The 20,087-nt window shown below is 35.6% G+C and overlaps 1 protein-coding gene across 1 annotated transcript in view; it reads right to left on the bottom strand.

Moving 5' to 3' along the window:
• Positions 1-20,087, bottom strand: part of UHRF2 (ubiquitin like with PHD and ring finger domains 2) — an 86,951-nt gene that overhangs the window by 9,201 nt on the left and 57,663 nt on the right. Inside the window, exons 7-14 of the mRNA XM_054583123.1 lie at positions 17,500-17,623; positions 17,081-17,188; positions 14,426-14,530; positions 10,488-10,594; positions 6,783-6,945; positions 5,956-6,096; positions 3,584-3,683; positions 3,109-3,266 (exon numbers count right to left, since the gene is read on the bottom strand). Coding sequence (XP_054439098.1) covers positions 3,109-3,266; positions 3,584-3,683; positions 5,956-6,096; positions 6,783-6,945; positions 10,488-10,594; positions 14,426-14,530; positions 17,081-17,188; positions 17,500-17,623 — 1,006 coding nt within the window. The remainder of the gene's footprint in view (positions 1-3,108; positions 3,267-3,583; positions 3,684-5,955; positions 6,097-6,782; positions 6,946-10,487; positions 10,595-14,425; positions 14,531-17,080; positions 17,189-17,499; positions 17,624-20,087) is intronic.

The raw sequence follows: 20,087 nt of genomic DNA, 5'->3' as shown, positions 1-20,087 counted from the left end.
GTGAAATAAAGAAAAATAGACAGGGAAACAACAGTGAAAGGAAGGAAACTGAGACTGAAATCAATGACTTGGAACAGAAAGAAGAAATAAACATTCAACTGGAACAGAATAAAGAAACAAGAATTCAAAAAAATGAGGAGAGAATTAGGAACCTCTGGGACAATATTAAATGTTCCAACATCTGAATCATAGGGGTGTATAGGATAAACAGAGGCAATCTGGCCTCCTCACCCAGATGATGGGCAACTAAGGGAAGCAGTTTCCTATAACCTTGAGAATGGACATATAAGCAGTGTTCTCATAGCCTTGAAGCTGGACCTGATAAGTAGTCCCATAGCCTTGAGTGGGCTCACATGTGCAGAATCACGCTATGTTATACAATTTTCTGGCTTCCTGTTGGCTTTGTCTGTCTTCAGTATATAAGGTGGTAGGGGATCCTCACTGGGGGACACGAGGGGGGGGGGGACAGGTGACATGCAGTGTGACACGCAGGGCCATGTGGACACACACAGCCTGCATGTGTGGATCGCTCACCCTTGAATAAAGGCATGTCAAGCATCCCCATGGCTCTGCGACTTTTCTTCCACCTGCACAAATCCCATGAATCTGTCTGGCCTTGAAAGGTCACAACAGAGGGTGCCCGAAGGAGAAGAGGAAGAACAAGAAATTGAAAACTTATTTGAAAAAATAATGAAGGAAAACTTCCCCCAATCTGGTGAAGAAAATAGACTTCCAGGAAGTCCAGGAGGCTCAGAGTTCCAAACAAGTTGGACCCAAAAACGAACACAGCAAGATACATTATAATTAAGTTACTCAAGATTAAAGATAAGGAAAGAATCTTGAAAGCAGCAAGAGGAAAGGAGACAGTTACCTTCAAAGGAGTTCCCGTAAGACTGTCAGCTGATTTCTCAAAAGAAACCTTACAGACAAGAAAGAGCTGGCAAGAAGTATTCAAAGTCATGAAATCCAAGAACCTACATCCAAGATGACTCTATCCACCAAAGGTATCATTTAGAATGGAAGGGCAGATAAAGCACTTCCCAAATAAGGTGAAATTAAAGGAGTTCATTATCACCAAGCCCTTATTCTATGAAATGTTAAAGGGACTTATCTATGAAAAAGAAGCTCAAAACTGATGAACAGTTTTTACTGGTGAACAGTAAAATGGCAACAAACTCACAACTATCAACAACTGAACCTAAAGAAGAGAAATAAAAAGCAAACAACTAGAACAGGAAAAGAATCACAGAAATGGAGATCACATGGAGGGTTATCAGCAGGGAGGGGTTGGGGGAGAATGGGGGAAAAAGTACAGGGAATAAGAAGCATAATTGGTAGGCACAAAATAGACAGGAGGAGGTTAAGAATAGTATAGGAAATGGAGAAGCCTAAGAACTTAAATGTAAGGCCCATGGATATGAACTAAGGTGGAGGGGACGCTGATAGATGGGAGGGTGCAGGGAGAGGGGGATAAAGGGGAAAAAAATATTGGACAACAGTAATAGCATAACCAATAAAACATATATATTTTTTAAAAAAGGGCAAAGGACCTGAACAGACACTTCTCCAAGGAGGACATACAGAGGGTCCATAGGCATATGAAAGGATGCTCAGCATCACTAGCCATCAGAGAGATGTAAATTAAAACCACAATGAGATACCACTTCACACCAGTCAGAATGGCCATCATAAACAAATCAACAAACAACAAGTGCTGGCAAGGTTGTGGAGAAAAGGGAACCCTAATACACTGTTGGTGGGAATGCAGACTGGTGCAGCCACTGTGGAAAACAGGATGGAATTCCCTCAAAAGACAAAAATGGAACTGCCTTTTGACCTGTCAATTCTGCTGCTGGGATTATACCCTACGAATCCTGAAACACCAATTCAGAAGAACCTATGCACCCCTATGTTCATAGCAGTGCTATTTACAATGGCCAAGTGCTGGAAACAGCCGAAGTAGCCATCAGTAAATGAGTCGATCAAAAAACTGTGGTACATTTACACAATGGAATACTAAGCAGCAGAAAGAAAGAAGAATTCCTACCCTTTCCAACATGGATGGAACTGGATAGTATTATGCTAAGTGAAATAAGCCAGGCAGTGAAAGACAAGTATCATATGATCTCATGTATAAATGGAACCTAATCAACAAAACAAACAAATGAAAAAAAAAGAACCAGAGACATGGAAGTTAAGAACATGCTGACAGTGATCAGAGGGGAGGGGAGAGGGAGACAACAGAGGAAAGAAGGGTAACATGTACAAAGGACCCATGGACAAGGACAATGGGGTGAAGATTGTCTTTGGGAGCAAGGCTTGGACAGGGCAGGGGAGAGCAACTGGGGGAAAAAATGGGGACAACTGTAACAGTACAATAAAAAAATAAATTAAAAACAGCCCTGGCTAGTGTGGATCAGTGGACTGAGTGCTGGCCTGTGAACCAAGGGTCACTGGTTCGATTGCCAGTCAAGGCAACATACCTGGGTTGTGGGCCAGGTCCCCAGTAGGGGGCACGCAAGAGGCAACCACACATTGATGTTTCTCTTCCTCTCTTTATCCCTCTCTTCCCTGCTCTTTAAAAATAAATAAATAAAATCTTAAAAAATATTAAAAATAAACAAACAAAACACTCTCCTGATGAGTTTTAGATTGAGTATGTTCCACAACTGAAATTTTTCCCCATGAATAGTACCTCAACATTAATTATTAAGTTCAGGCACAGAGAGGTCAGAAACCAATATCTAAGAGGTCTATAATAAATTTGAAAGCATTTAACTTCTGCCTCAAATTGTTTCTGAAAGCTGGAGGAAATGGATGAAAAGATTAAAGGATCAAGTTTTGACTGACTTGTGAAAATGATACTTCACAGGCAAATTATTTTCCATCATTTGTTAGTATCAGGACATTATTATTTAAAACACTAATAATAACTATGTATGGTGACATATGATTACTAGTCTTATGGTGACCAAGTATATAAGTATCTAATCACTATGTTGTACACCTGACACAATTATTATATTGTATGTCAATTATACTTAAAAATAAAGTTAGAAAATAAAGGCATGTAATTATATGGAATAAAAGAAAAACAACTTTACATACTGGTCCTTCCACAAGATGAGCAAGCACTTCATCCCACAGTTTCTGGTTTTGATGATCTTCTCTGATTAGATGTTGTTGTTGAGGGGTTAGTTGGAAAGCCTCAACTGCTTCTGCTGAATCTGATGCTTTGAATACTTTGGAGGCACTTGGACAATCATCTAGATTTATTTAAAAATACACCAGAAAACTTATGAGTGGTTCTAAGCAGAACTATGAAATAAAACAGTTAACTGGTACCAGTAATGTTTAGCACGAATATAACCTGCGTAAAGCAGCATCTCACTTCCCCTGGAGTTTAGGATACTTACTATACATGCTGCTGTTTTGATTCTGAGACTATTAAAATACAATGGAAGTAACACCCACACCAAAACCCCTTAGCTAATTTCTTATGAGTTTCTCAATTTATTCTCTTAATATTTCTCTTTATTAGAAATTATGTTATTAGGATTTATTTCCTGTAATCATTACCTACCATCATCTGGAGTCGGCCTCTTTGAGGCTCCACTGGCCTGCTTCTTTGACTGTCCTTTAGTCTTCTTCCCTTCCTTATCTGAAGGGTAACCTACTGGATACTGATAGGGGAGGGGGAAAAGTACAAAATGTAGACTTAAACTTCACAGAGAAGCGGGGGGTTCTAGATCCTGGTGAGAATTTAAAAACAGGACAGAAGAGGAATCCATTTTTTCCCTAACTGAACAAACTTTATATAAAGAAAACAGACATTTAAAGAAACAAAATTCAAAGGACAGAAGGCTATTAAGATCCCAAATTCAGTGTAAAACCATGTAGTTTTGATTGTTATGAAATTCCATTTTATAATACAATGATCTTAGTTTCAGACCTAAAACAGGAAAGGTAAGTTTACAGGAATTGTGACTAGGTGGCTTGAAAATTTTGAGGAGGAAAGGAAAGTGGAATCTTGATATGAAGACAAGTGAAGATCAACCACAGAGCACAATAGATGGTACTTACATCGATGGGATTACACTAAATTGTGGGGCCAATCTAAAAAAATAAAACAAAAGAAACCCTACCAAAACATTAAGGGCCAAATTTCTTATCTCTTAAAAATTGGGGTGGGAAGGTAATAACAGCTTTTAGAAGACCTAATGCCACTAAGTTACTGAATTCTGTATCTGTCAAAGGTCAGGTTTTAAGGAATATATTCTACCTATTATCCTTGTATTTTACTGGCTATCTTATTTTTCCTTTGGGTTATGCTTTGTGATTAAGACTCATGTTTAAAGCTCAATATGTTTCAGACTTCATCAATGATATATTAACTCATCATAGTAAATGGGCTTATGTGCTTCTCTGTTCAGTTTCATGTCTAACCTTTCTAGAACATTCTTTTTGAGATTCTTTAAAGATCTGAAAAAATATTTTAAAAATGGGTTTAACAAAAGGTTTTTTTTAAAAAATCAGTTACAAAAAGAATTAGAGCTGACCCTTGAACAACAAAGGTTTGACATGTGTGGGTCCATTATATGTGAACTCTTTTCAATAAATATATTGGAAATTTTTTTTGGAGATTTCATTACATGAATTGCTATATCTATTAATAAATTTCTTTTTTACATTATTTTTATTTTTCATGTCAATTGTTATAACATGTATAATATCTACAGTGTTTTGCATCATGGAGGACAATATTGATGTAGGAACTGACAGACAATTCATCTTGTAAACAGATGACAAACTTACAGCATTGATAAATACAATAGTGTAAATGTATTTTCTCTCTTGGATTTTTGTTAATAACACTTTCTTTTCTTTAGCTTACTTTATTGCAAGAACGTAGCATAGAATACATATGCAAAATATGTGTCAATAGTCTGTTTATGTTATTAGAAAGGCCTCTGGAAAACAATACATTATTAGTACTTAAATTTTTGTGGAATCAAAAGTTATACATGGCTTTTTGACTGTGTGAGGGTTTATGTCCCTAACCCCCATGTTGTTCCAGGGTCAGCTGCATTTTGGCAGTTATTTTAGCAGCTGATAGGTCTCATTTAAACAATAAATTCTATGAATTTAAAAATAAAACAAAAATAGAAACAGACTTTCACTAGAAGACACACACTCACCTGCCTGGGTGGTCAGACACTTGCCCATAGTTCAGCCCCTACACATGCAGTGTGGGCAGAGCCAGGGAAAATGACAAAGCTGGTAATCTTTACAGAAAGCACAACAATGGGGAATGATGGAGGATGAACTCAAACCATGCAAGTCAGTGTCAGGGACAAAGTCTAGGGTGTACAGGCAGTGGAGGGAGAATGCAGCCATACCATCCACTATGCACACAAAACCAACAAATTCTCATATATGGGTTAACAGCTGATCATGGGCAAAGGGAAAAAAAAGGCACAACACTAAAGGTGGTGACAGACAGGGAAGCAGCTTTGAGGGGGAAGAGAGAAAAGGGGTGAGGAAAAGTGAGAAGGGTAGGAAGCAGACCACTCTTATAAGCCACCTCCCCCACCTTCCCCTACAAGAGACATACCCCCTGTGCCATCTAGAATAAATTTCCCTTCTCCAGGTCTCCTACACATAAATTTTATGTATCCCTTTCCATCACACTTACAGTGATTTCCATATTGAATTGAAAATACGTTTCATTGACTGGCCCAACTTTCACCAAGCAGAATTCTTGGTCTGAGGGCAGTTTGACGCCTAAGATGCTACTTTTTTTCTGCTTTTCCTTCTGTATACTCGCCGGATCTCATTTTCACCCTTTACCATCCACTGATCAACTGCTGTGGGTTGTATCCAGTGTTAAAACATGTTGGTAGTAGAGGTGAATGTTTTTGGCTATACAAGCAGCCTAGACAAATGTAATCTAACCTGCAAACGTAGGCATAATCTCCTTGATCGTTCTATTCCTTCTGAGGTCCAAGGAGCAGGTTCAACATCATCTCTTCTTAAAAGATAGCGCCAGACCAGAAATCCATGACTTGATGAAATCTCAGGCCAGTATTTCACCACCTAAATCACAGCATTTCAATACTATGTTGAGATTTAAAGTTCAAACTTATATCATCATATTAGTGGTTTAAACTTGCCAAAACTAAATCCAACTTCAAAAGGTACTTGTTTTGCTGTAATAGTAAATGAATTAAGAATATTACCAAAGTATTATTTTGACCTTATTTCTTATTAAGATAGTTCCCATATAAGTAGAGATTACTATAAATTTGAAATACTAACAAGATTATGCTTATTAATAGAATTTTGCATAATATTAAACAGAAATGGTGGCAGTAGATGCCTGTTTTCTAAACAAAGAATACAACCTGTTTTAAAAATTATAATGTGCTCTGCTTGAAAATCTGTTGCAGTTAAAATCATTTTGAAAGATATATAAGAATCAAGATCTATAATGGTCAAGTTATTTAAATGGTTTTATCATAGAGAATAAACTTACAAAAAGCTTAACCCAAAATATTGCTCTGCCCTTATGGACTTGAAATTAGCCTTAAAAGAAAAGTATTAAAATTGAGAGCTCACTTAGTGCATCTGTTACAGTTCCAGAAAAAGTAGAAATACCAACTAGGATGGTCTAATGTTTCCTCCAGCCCACCCACAGCAAAGTAGTTCCCTGTGGTAGTAGTAGCCCTTGTCCTGAAAGCCCGGGAAGAATGACTAACAAGAGGTCATGCCAGATAGAGCACCTTATAAATGCCATCATATCTGTTGCCTTCTTCAGGAGCATATTTGCTGATCTTCCTCCCTTTAAAACTGCGTATCACTCTGACTGGCTTACCAGCTCTCCAATTCCGAGATTCTGCTCCAATTTTATCATCCAATGGAGCATCACAGTTTAGGGCCAATGCCCTAAAAAATAAAGCAAAGTCTTTATACCAAGTAATCTTTCTTCAAGTATATAATCGCATCATTAGCACAATTAAAAGGTAAATTATGCCTTACCTGACAGTTAAGATTCTATGATTCTTTCCATATTATTCCAGATAATAGGATTATGCTTTCCCCCACCAGCAGAGAAGACAAATCAGTTTTCTGATGTCACCCCCAAGCCAGGGGATTGGTTCTCAGATAGCCTGTAGGGTTCTTCTGAAAGTAATAACATCTGTGCCACGTATAATAGAAAACAACTAGAAATACATGGAATTTTCTTTAAATAACGTTTGTTGAGGAAAGGGAAAAAGTTGGAAAACTAAAGCAACCAATTGTTGTAATAGTTATTTTTGATTGGGAGTGAGGTAAATTGCAGGAATAATGTAGAAAAAAATTCAGAAAAATAAATTTGTCAGCAAGGTATGAATGACCTTTCTAGGTCCACTTTCCACACAACAGAGATTCCTTGAGGTTTAGAAGATATTAAGAACAAGTTCAATATGAGAATATCCTTTAAAGACCTCCAGTAAAAAACATAAGTTTAAATAAAAGTGAAGCATTTAAAGTTCTGTGCTCAATCATGACAATAAAGATTTCTGGCGGCTCAAGATCACTGCATTTTACTGATGACACATGAACAAGGAGGAACACTGAGCTGGAAACAACATCTGATTTACCTAAAGCTTCTTAGTATGCCTGCTCATTTAGTAGTAATTAATCATCACTAAGGTTATTAGATGTTAGAAGACCTTTCTTGGGGAACTTAATCCTGCCCCTCAAAAAACGAAAAACCAAAAACCGAAAAACCCCACCAAACTAGAATCTGTTTAAAATTAGTATTTTTCCTCGAAAATACCTATTTCCTAACTTAGGTGAAACAAAACCACTGACAACACGTGATGTCAAAAATACACAGACACACCCTGGATGGCATGGATCAGTGGATTGAGCGCTGGCCTGTGAACAGGAAGGTCACCAGTTTGATTTCCGGTCAGGGCACATGCCTGGATTGCAGGCCGGGTCCTCAGTTGGGGGCATGCAAGAGGCAACCCATCAATGTTTCTCTCACATATTAATGTTTCTCTCCTTCTCTTTCTCCCTCCCTTTCCCTCTCTCGAAAAATTAATAAAGTCTTTTTAAAAATTACATACACAAAATCTTGTGAAATCAGATATGATATAAAATACTTGTTCAGATTATAATTCTCTTTTTGCAGGCTCAAAATATACGCCTTAAGAGTAAATGACTAATCCACTAAAATTCCTTGATAAAAAAAAAAATCTTGATCATAGTTATATTGTTAAAGTAAATGAACTTAAGAAAGTATTTCTCAAAACAACAACAAAAAAAAACATTTATAGATGTGGCCAAAGAGTGAAAGCTTACCAATTATCTGTTATCTCAAAGTAAGATGCATTAAAACTCTGGGAGGTAGAAAAAAATATAGCCATTAACTCTAGAGCTAGTATTATATCTTACTTATAAAATAGTTACCTCAATACATACTTCATCTTTTAAAGAATTAATATAAGGATAAATACTAACTTCATGTTAACGAGTGGAATGCTTTGGTGCTCACAGTTACCTTTAGTCATAATGACTGCCAACACTAACTGGCATTAATTTGCTTCTAGCTTCACATAAGTATTCAGGCTGTCCAAGTATGTGAAGAGTCCAAGAGGATGAAACTAGCCAAAACAATAAGGCTATCCACATTACTCTATTCACAGCTCAATCAGTTGCCTCTAACTGCCCTGATAAAGGATGGCCAGGTTACCTTGCTGCCCTTTTCAGTTTCATAAAGTAGAAGAGCTGAGAAGAAATAGGAACAAACTTCTCAAAAGTAAAATGCAGGTATCAAACTATGTCCTATTAGAGTAGCAAAAATGAATTGGACCATATACTAGTCAAGAAAGAGTATACTGTAGGTCAGAGCTAAGGACCTTTCACTTCAGGTTTCATGTTTATGAAACATATAGTACCTTTGCCCAAGAGGTCTTTACAATCAGTCATGAGGCATACTCACAGTTTAATGTATATATTAACTAAATGGATGTTAGAGTCTATGATATATCAGTCCTAAAGTATTTAATTATATTCATTTTCACTACCTTCCCTTTAAAACATTTTTACTACTTGACAATTATTTTGTAATGAAATTATAACATGGTTAACAGAGTGCACTTACTAGATTCTTCAAAAGGTTGAAAAGAATCTACTGTGTATTTTTCCAGTGCAGGTAGTTATGAAAGAAGTTTCACTCAAGCAAAATAATCTATTATTATTATTAAAGGGAAAAAATATAACTTTCAGATCTGACAACCTAGAAAAGCTTTTGCGAATTCAAGTCACATTTCCACTGACAAAAACACATTGAAATATTTCTAAGTCTTTTTAAGATCATTCCTCCTTGAAGAGTTGCTCTCTTGCTAGAAAAAGACTAGCTAGTGACTGGACTCCTGCCTCAGGAATGTTTTCACCAGCAAATCTGACCTGTCTCCTCTGCTGGTTCAGTAAAATAATCCTACTGTCAGAAATAATATAGAAGGAAGACATGAAAACAAGAAAGACATGAAAACAGATTCTATATAACTTGGTATGCGACAAAGTCTTGAAATCATACTGGTATATTCTTTACTTCACATGTTAAGCAGAAATTATGGGCACACTACTTAAAACCAAAGTGATTTAAACTCAAAAAAGTGAAAAATACTTTTACTTAACAACCCACAGAATACCCTTATTAATAGAATACAAAAATTTAAACTTTATGAAATGATTACAAAATTATCAGTATGACAAGTTATAATGTAGTCATTGATATTTGATGGTTTGCTGTTACTTTATTTTTAATATTAGCATGCATTTATGAAATAAAACATTTTGAAGTTATTAAATTTTTTCCCCCATGGAAGCTGGATGCCACTGATCCTTCTATAGAATTAAGGTCAACACAGGTGGCTTTTTTGTAATGCCTTACAAGTATTTAGTTAAAAAAGGTCACTTTTGTCATAAAGAGTCCCTCTTATAACATTTAAAGAAACTGATTATTAAAAGTCCTAAAAACATCTTGAGTGTAGGTCTGATTTAATTATTTGATGTGTTTAAATGTGATTCCTGAATATAACCTTGTTCCAAATTAGTATGTCTCTTCTAAAAAGAACTTTGTCACTTTAAAAGATAAATAACTTTGACCTATAAGGTAGTAGATAAGCCACTTTGCCCTCAATTTCATTTATATTATATAGGCTCCTTTCTTTCAAAGGTTTCAACATGTTTTCAAAGGCAAAGCACATGTATTAAGGCTGGGGATTATGCCATTAAAAAAAAAAATAATTCAAATAAATAAGGTGCTTGCAAAAATTGTAGTATCAGGTAATAGGATTTTAATTTTAGATGTTTAACTTTCAATTTAAGACTTTCCTCTTCAATCTAAGTTATAAATTATAGTCCTATAACCAAATATTTATATGAAGTCCATATTCTAAGTAGTCTTCACAAACTCTAACAATAAAGAGTACCTGTTCATGTTTGTTAATGTTTGATCAGCCGATGGTGCACCAATTCTTTTATTGCCAGCAAGGTTTTTACCACCACTCCCAGTGTATGTGAACTCATCACCTCGGTCCTGCAGGAGAAGATTTTTCATCATTAAGACACCTAAACCCAAGTATAGTTTCATCAAGTCTTGTTTTAGAGTCAGAACATTTGGTTAGGATGTTGTACATTAACATATTCTATCAAGGTACCTATCAAAATAAGGTCAAATGCAATCTTATGTGTAGTATGCCTTCAAGTTATATCACTTGATTTAAAGATTTCATTTTGAAGTTATGTACCTCCAAGCACTGCTATTCTCATTTTTTATATATATATATATATATATATATATGTGTGTGTGTGTGTGTGTGTGTATGAAAACATATATAGATCTCTTCAAATATAAAATCAAGTAACCTATAGAACATTACAAGATTAGCTCTTATGAATTGGGAATATTATTTCACTTAATTCAGTGTTATTAAAATAAACTTATCAATATTAGCTTCTAGGTTCTTCATGGAATACCATTTTAATAAATACACCATAACTGATTTCCCAACAGCAATCTATGCCATACGCACATTTGCTGCGATATTTCAACTTTAAAACCCTAATAGCATGGTAAGTTCCCCACATTTCACTCTATGAGTTAACTCAAATTACATTAAGGTAAAATAATTACTTATCATTAAGTTGTATAAAGTGCCTACCACATGTGGCACATAGAAAGCAAAAGCCAAAAGAAGCGGATGATACTTGAACAAGCTCCAGAAATATTTCTGTAGTAGCTATAAACTTATATAGATATTATTGAAGGAATTCTAACAAATAAGTACACCTAGTACAGCTCAGAACACTTCTTCGATTGATCAGAAAGTTTTCCAAATGATATCTGGATTGACTTCACAATGCTCATATTCATAACTCTGGCAACTTTGAAATTATAATTGTGGTAGTTCCATAAGAGAAAAAGTAGTGCGAACTAGGAGCACATAAGAGGGACAACCCAAGCTGAACAAAGTTTAAAGCAAAAGAACAAAAGCACTTCTGATTATTCTTTACAATTTTTTTTTTATTGTTCAAGTAGAGTTGTCCCCATTTTCCCACCACCACTTTCCCCTGCCCCACCCACCCCCACCTCCCACCCTCAATCCTTCCCCACTTTGGCTTTGTCCATGGGTCCTTTATACATGGTTTTTGACTTGACCCTTCCCCTTCTTTTCCCTGTTTCCCTCCTCCCAATTCAAGTAACTAATAATCAAGTAAAAATGGTTAAAATTCTGTTATTAACTCTTCTGTACTTTAATCTTTATACCAACAAAGACTTTTAATTATCACTTGTGGGAGAAAAACTGCAGACTGTCAGAACTGTCAATATTTTTTCAGACTATTTTCCTCCTGAAAAATGATCAGCCTAAAGTTGTTGCATTTTCTAGTCCATGCTCTACTAAGCTATACTCCTGTGAGGCAGTAGCTTAAACGCAAGATTGCTGCCTGGGAAAATCTCACATAAAGAAGCTATCATTTACACAGGAGATATGGTCTGTCCAAGAGTGACTAAATTTCCCACAGTTTTCCAATCTCTACTCTTCTCCAAGCTATAAAGCAGCTGCCTACCACAGTAAGCTGGGAGCTCCCAGTCCTGCCATCATTCTCATCAAGTAAAAGACCTTCATCTCAGTCTTCTCACCTGCCCCCCACCCAAAGGTTATCAGATAAATATCCCACAGCACAGTTAAAATCATTGAACTTTTCCCAGACACCTTTAATGATTCCTCAATTCAAGGCTGTCTAGAATATAGTCTCAATTTTTGCCAGTTTCTCTGTCATAATACCCCTTCCATGACCATAAAACTGGGCACTACGACTACTACTGATAATACCTACCTAACACTATGTGTGAAGGTCACACTAAGCATTTCACATACGATTAATTCATTTAACCCTCATATCAACCCTGTGAGATAGGTCTTATAAACCCTATTTTACAGATGAGGCAGAGGGGTTCAGTCACTTGCCTAAGATTACATAGCTAGCAAGAGATGACACCAGGGCACAAACCCAAACAGCTTGGCTCCAGAGTCTGTTTCTGATCACTGAGTAAACTACTTATCAGGACAACTGTAAGAGGCAGATGACCTCATTTCTCAAATGAGGTCATCAAAATCAAGGCAAAAAGCTAGCAGGTGATTAATTCAAGTTTCTAGACTAAAATGTTAACTACTTTATCAGCAGGTGTTCAATAGCTTCATGTCCATTCATCTAAACATAAAAAAAAAAATCATTGGCTCCATGAATTTTACATGAAATTGAAGGTTTAAGAAGAAATTTTTCTTGCATGAGAAAAGTTTATTTAGGATTCCTCCACCTATTTCTGTAGATTATGATTAAAATCAAAAGATGGAAAATGCTTATAAAATAGAACATCTCCAGATTCATCTTAGTTGGCAATTAAGCCTAAAAGGAATTATTCTTCACATTATACAATAGACTTAGAATTAACGGCTTATGACACCTCATCAGCATTTTTCTCCACAAATGTTTTAATGTGTGACTAGTAACTATATTCAAAAGATGGGGGAAAAAAGGAAGTAATAACACCCATCTCATTTCAACCTGGTACTTGTTTTTAGCTTTACAATTATAAGTTTATATGTTTCATATATTAAATTTCTGATCCAGACCATAGAACTGTCTGAATCCTTATTATATGCCCAGGACTACATAAATTACTTCATTTAAAATCAGTAACTTTCTGATATAAAATTACAATACTATTTTTTCTATTTTACACATGGGAAAACTGAGGCTTAGTAGAGTTAAATAATTTGGCCAAGGTCTCACACACAAATGTTAGCGCTCAAATCAAATACAATTGGCTAATTGCTAAAAACATATGCTAAAGAGACTCCACTTCATTTGGTTTTTCTTACAGAGCCTGAAAAAAATTTTAAGTGCTCATTTCTATAAGCTATATTACATTTTTGTATTTCTGAAATAGTTAAAGATATAGCTTCAAAATATGCATATTTTGCTGGGCATACCATACAGCCCAGCAACTGTACTCTGGGTATTTATCCCAGAGCACTGAAGACCTTTGTTGAGGAAAAACAAACAAACAAAAAAAGTGTACACAAATGTTTATTGCAGCTTTATTCACAGTAGACAAAAATTGGAAATAACCCAGATGTTCTTCCAGAGATGAATGGTTAAACAAACTGTGGTACACCTATCTATACCATGGGCTACTCAGCAATAAAAAGGAATAAACTAGTGATACATGCCATAATTTGAGAATTATCCTGAGCAAAAAAAGAATTTCCAAAGGCTTATGTACTATATAATTCCACTTGTAAAGATTTTGAACTGACAAAATTTTAGAAATGGAGAACGGATTAGTGGATGTCAGGAATTAAGAAGGGGTTAGGAGAGTAGATGTAGTATATGTGGCTATAAAAAGGCAACATGAGGCATCGCTGTGGTAAGGAAAATAAACGTTCAGGGTTCTAAATGTATCATGTCAATATCCTGGCTGTGAAATTATTCCGTAATTTTGTAAAATGTACTACTGAGGGAAGACAACTAAAGGGCACAAAAATCTCTGTACTGTTTCTAATGCTACATGTCAATCTAAGATTATCCCATAATTATTAGTGTGGTTTTTAAAAAACGAGCTCTGTAGAAAATGTATTTTCATTGCGATAATCAGTTATCACAGATATCTATAAATCAAAACAATACACACAAAAATTAAATATTGCCAACTGATGTACCTTGTAACTTGTACAGAACTGGCTACTTCAACATAAACATTATGCTGAAAAGAGACAGGGTTTGATGTACCCTAGACAAAAATTCTGTATTTTACTGAATAATCAAAGCAAGTTCTAAAGCACAAGGTTGTTTCATGACTTACTACTTCATCTGCAAATCCACCAGCCAGGACAAGAGAATAAGCCCCGTCATTACTTCGACCATGAATTCCACCAACATGGGGCCTATGTACACCAGCTTCGCTCACCTATAAAATAAATAGAGTCTCAAAAAATCTTTTAACATTTAAGTTACATTTACAAAATGCTTTTGCATATACCATTGGACCTAAAAGCCTCCAACTAAAAACTGCATGTTGCCCAGATTTCTACCTTTTGTCCACTGACTTTACTTCTCTCCAACTATATATCCCTTAGGTACTAAGCTGATGACTCTTAAAAGTGCTCAGGCTTAGAATTTTAAGTTTCAAAATAACAAATAATCATCTTATGTCTATTGCTAATAACAGCTCAATCTGGGTAAACAAGAATTTACTCTCAGTGCTACATCTCTTCCCTTATGTCTCATCTTTGATTATGGCACTGTTCCTACCCATATCGGATAGGCAAGAGTCATTTTAGCCTCATTCTTCTTATAGTCCAAACCCATTTATTTGGCCACAAATATGGCTGACCCGACCTCCCAAATCCATTTTTTCCTCCTTCTGCTGCTATAACATTAGTTTGAGTCATTAATGCTTAAACTAGACCCTCTTTCACTGCCTCCAATTTTGTTCCTTCAAACCCATTCTAACTATCACAAACAGAACGATCCTTTAAAGAATGAATCTACTTTTAATTTTCAACTGCTTAAAATATCTTAAATGGTCGGATAGTCACTCTGCAGAGCCCAAGTTAAGTATTACTCCTTATCCTCTCTCTGTCTGGCTCCTATCTCCAATCTCCAGCTTCTCCTTCATGGAGCCTCTATGTTTGAACCAAAACTACTCAATGTTACCCAAACATGTTACCAATTTTCTTAGTTTACTCATGCTATTTACTACTTCAATGGCCCACTGTTTTTCCATATTCTTTCAAATCTGGCTCACTGAAACAAGTGCCATTTCAAACTGTACTTCAAACTCACTGAATGAAGTACTATAATTCATCTGCTTAACATACAATTGTTTGCTCTGACCAGTGTGGCTCAGTTGGTTGGGCTTCATCCTGCAAGCAAAAGGTCGCCAGTGCAATTCTGGGTAAGGGCACATGCCTAGGTTGTGGGTTCATCCCTGGCCAGGGCATGTGTGAGAGGAAACCGATTGATATTTCTCTCTCACACTGGTGTTTCCCTCCCTCTCTTTCTCCATCCTGCCCCTTCTCTCTAAAAATAAATACTTTAAAAAAATTTTTTAAAAACCCCTCAAAACATACAATTGTTCTTAGCAGAGAAAAAGGAGCTAAAATCTAAGCATGAAAAGTAGGCTAGGGAAGAAGGCACATTAGAAGCCCATGACAAGCTGGTAAGGGCAACAGAACCTGGATTTAGTCTTTGGAAACACCAGGTATTTCAAAAGATAGGACCACTTGATTCCCAACCATACCAACTCTGAAAATAATAAATCTGTTTTAAATCTTCCCCACTTCTTAAATGGCAAATCCATCTTTCCAGTTGCTCAGTCCAACAACCTCAAAATAGTCTTAGACTGTGTTAATGAGATTTTTAAGAGTTCAAGAATGGATTACTGACACCTATACAAAAAAAAAAAATAAAGCAAACAAAAAAGACAGTTAAAAATACGCAGTGTATTTTTACTGTATTTATATTTTATTATATTGTATTTTACAGTATTTTTACTGTATTTATAGATCCAAAGTCATAATAATATAAAACCTTGAATAGTGATTTAGCCAAATTATTTTATTATGCGATGGGAGGACAGTGTGTTAAACTAAATTGTTCATCTTCTATAGAAGGAAGTTAATAAAACTAATGTATGAAGACAAAAGCAGTATAAACACATTATTTAGAAGGAGGCAAATCCAGAAGAAAACATCTAAAATGTTAAAGTGGTTGTCTCTGATGAACAGAATATGGAGACAAAAATGGGGTGGGTTTTAAAATATGCCATATACTAGCAATTAATTTCTTGAGCTATGTATAAGCATTACACTATTTTAATTTTAAAATGTTATCATTCTACTCAAAGTTCAAGCTCCTCTAATTGCAAAATGGTTTACCTAAGATTCTGCCCCCCCAAATTAAGTTTTCCATAATGATAAAATTACCTTTCTAAAGAAGAAATCAGGAATAAATACAATAGAGCCTTCTTCAAGGGGAAAAAAGAAGTAATTTTATCCTGGGATTATCTGGCTATTCCTCTGACCAATACCTTAACAGTCATTCAGAAAGTAAGCCTCAAAGAAAACACCTAAAGTGAACTTTCTTATAGTTAAACTGAAATTAGTTGAGAACTTACTACATACATCACAAAAAGAAAAAGTTTAATAGTGCAAATATTAAATTCTTGCAAAAAAATTGTTTAGGAAACTTACCAATAATGTTAACTACCATAACAGTAACACAACGGTAAAACAAAATGATGAAAAGGTATAGCTCATGCTTATTTCATGATGCATGTTCCTCTGTCAAGCTATGGGGAAGCGTCTACCCATTGTAATAGAAAATCTTTCATTCTAACTGAATACAGTGTGATACTACCTAGGTTAGTCCATTTATAATGAATAGATACTGATACGTGCTATAATTTGAACTATACCAAATTCTACCCTTTCAACTAAGCCAATTTTAAAAATACCTGAACTCTAAATCGCCAAGTCGATCCAACAGGAATTCCAGGAATAGGTCCATAATGATTTGAAGGAACAATAGTACATTCTCTAGTGCGACCAACACAGGCCATTCCCTACAATTCACAGAACAAGCTGTTTGAGAAATCAGTTATGCTACATCTTAAAGCCCTTAGATCCCATAATATGTGAATAAAATAGAAACCTGACTATGTATATGATTAACAATATATAACACTTTATATTATTAAATTCAATTAACAATTATGTTAACAGTTAACAGCATTAAACAACATAGTTATTTGTTAATATTTCTGATATTTAAAATACCACTCATACCATTACTACTGTTATTAAAACATTGTAACTTGCATTATAGTTATTATAAACATTATAACTAGGAAGAGAGGAAGACTTTTTTCTTTACCCTGCCCCAGTCTCGTCGGCTTTCAGTACTAGCTGATGGCATCTTTGCTTTCTTTTTACTCATCTTAAGTCTTTCACCTGCCTTTACAACTTCACTGGAATCGGTTTTACAGGAAGGACAGTACCTTTAAAAGGAAAAAAAAAATTCTGATAATAGCATATTAAAGCCAGTAACAGAATAATGACCTTTCTAGGGTAGAACAAATTTAAAGATGTTGTAATTAGTGTATATTACAGAGTTTCAGCTGGTACTTAAGTATTAAATTTTGCAAAATATTTACATGGTTAGGCTGGTCAAAACAACAACATAAAAAATGTTCTTATTCTTTTAGAGAACTCAAAATTTTATTATAAATTCTCAAGTTTAGTTCAAAAGCCAGACACAACTGTCCAGTTCAAATGGTACTATGATTTTATCACTAACTCTGAAAATGGTAATTATTCATTTGATGTTTGTATCATTAAAACAAAAGGAACAAGAATAGATGATTCTTCTACACTGAACACTGAACTATACGCAACTCATACACATCTCATCTAAATTGGTTATTAGAATTCTCAAAGTGAGAAATGCATAGTCTATTATAACAAATTTTCAAGGATGTTTATTTATATTAACTTTATCTCTAGCTCAATTTTAATTGCTTATACTTGTTTTTCCTTTAGCTTATTCATAGTTAGTCATGCCGATGTAACCTGTACAGGCTACTTTGGAGGTGCTGTGGATTTGGTTCCAGACCATCACAGTAAAGTGAGTAGTGCAATAAAGCAAGTTATAATCTGTTTGCTGGTAGAGTGTCTTGCCTTCAATTTGTAAAAAACAAGACATCTGTGAAGCACAACAAAATAAGGTATGCCTCCCTATCATTATAAGCAATCTTAAAGCATTTCTAAAAAACAAAGTGTAAGTATCCATAGAATGAAATGGGCTATTCTGTGTCACCAACGAATGGAACATCTTAATAAAGATTGGCTGGCCACTTCCCATGTTAATTTTAAATTTTTGTCTATACTTTCTACTTCATAATTATCCATTCCATTTGGCCTATAGAACAAAGACGACTCTTACGCCCAGCTAGATAATTTTAACAGCCTAATCATGAGATATCTTGATTAGTGCTATATGAAAGAAAAATGTAAACAATTCAGTCTCTAATTCTGAGATTAGTTAGGCAGTGAGATACAGACATGAAATCAAGGCAAAATTAAGTATGAGAAGGCAGTAAGTACTATCAAGTGAAATCTTCCCAGTTAGGAAATCAGGAACGCTTCCAAAAGGAAAGGAAGGAATGTTATGCTTTTAAGAACATAAAGGTGGATAGAGCTTAAATTCAGTAAATAAAATGGATAAATGATGAGGTTAGAGAGTAGGCAGGGGCTAGGTCATAGGTGGCAAGGGCTTAGGTTTTATTCTAAGAGCAACAGGAAGACATTAGGGGGTTTTAACAGGTGAGTAACCTAATTTAGAACTTTGTAAGATCACTCTGCTGCTATGGGAGAAAGGAAGCTGGTACACAATGTGGAAGCAAGGAGACTAGTTAGGCATTTATTATAGAAGAGATGAGGGTTTGGGTTGGGGGTGAGAAGGAGGAAGATTATGCTCATACATTATTGGATGTAGTGTATACAAGGTAGGTGGTAAAGAGAATCAAGGATTCCCTCATTAATTTTGTGATGTCAGGCAAGCAAGCAGTTGAATATAGGAATATAAAGCTCAGGGGAGATTAGATCTGAAGGCGTAAGTTCAGAACCATTTGGTTGGTATACAGAGTCTCATGACTGGGTGAAGTCATCTAGGAAGCAAGTGTAAAGACGGTAAATGAGTAGTCCTTTCGGAAACTGAAATCTGGTAGGTGAGAGAGGACCAGTAAGAAATTAAGAAGGGAAGTGAAGTAGGAGAAAAATTAGATCATATGATATCATATAATCTATAAAAACACAGTCAGCAGCTAAGGACTACAGTAAGGAAAGGACTGAGAAGTCACCATTGGGTTTGATAGTGGAATGTGTCTGTGAGCCTGACATAAGGTGGTAGAGTAGTGGAGAGTCAGATTGGTGTGTTGAGGTATGAATCAGAGGAGAGGAAATAAAAATAATCAATGGGGAATGCTCTTGAGAAGCTTTACCATGAAGGGAGCAGAGAAATGGGATAGGCAGCGGGTAGGAGGAATGGGATTAAGGTAGAGGTGTGTGTCTGTCCGTTTTGAAAGCTCAACGAGATTCTAGGATACTAATTAGAATAACCTAGTAATGGTAATTCGGGAGAGGAATTCACTGTAGGCATAAAGTTCCTGAAAAGGCAAAGGATGTGGAATTGTGAAAGAAAGTAGAAGGGCGTGCATTTTAGAGAAGCAGGAACGTATCACCCATGGAAACAAAAGACAAATATGAGACTTGAGAGGAAATATAATTACTAGTGATGATAAAATTTAGGATGTGACCATGTGAAGTAGGGGGTGAAAAAGGAAGTTATATCTCTTCCTTTCTTCTATCCCTCCTACATCATCTGTTATAATACAATAAAAACCTTCCTAAAAGTAGGGGGGGGAGAAACGGGACACCAAAGGGATGGAGAACAAGCTATTCTTT

Source organism: Pteronotus mesoamericanus, unplaced genomic scaffold (assembly GCF_021234165.1).
Source record: "Pteronotus mesoamericanus isolate MK-2021 breed Mesoamerican mustached bat unplaced genomic scaffold, CSHL_Meso_final contig_73, whole genome shotgun sequence".
Classification (NCBI taxonomy): Eukaryota; Metazoa; Chordata; class Mammalia; order Chiroptera; family Mormoopidae; genus Pteronotus; species Pteronotus mesoamericanus.
This window is presented reverse-complemented; position numbering and strand designations above follow the sequence as displayed.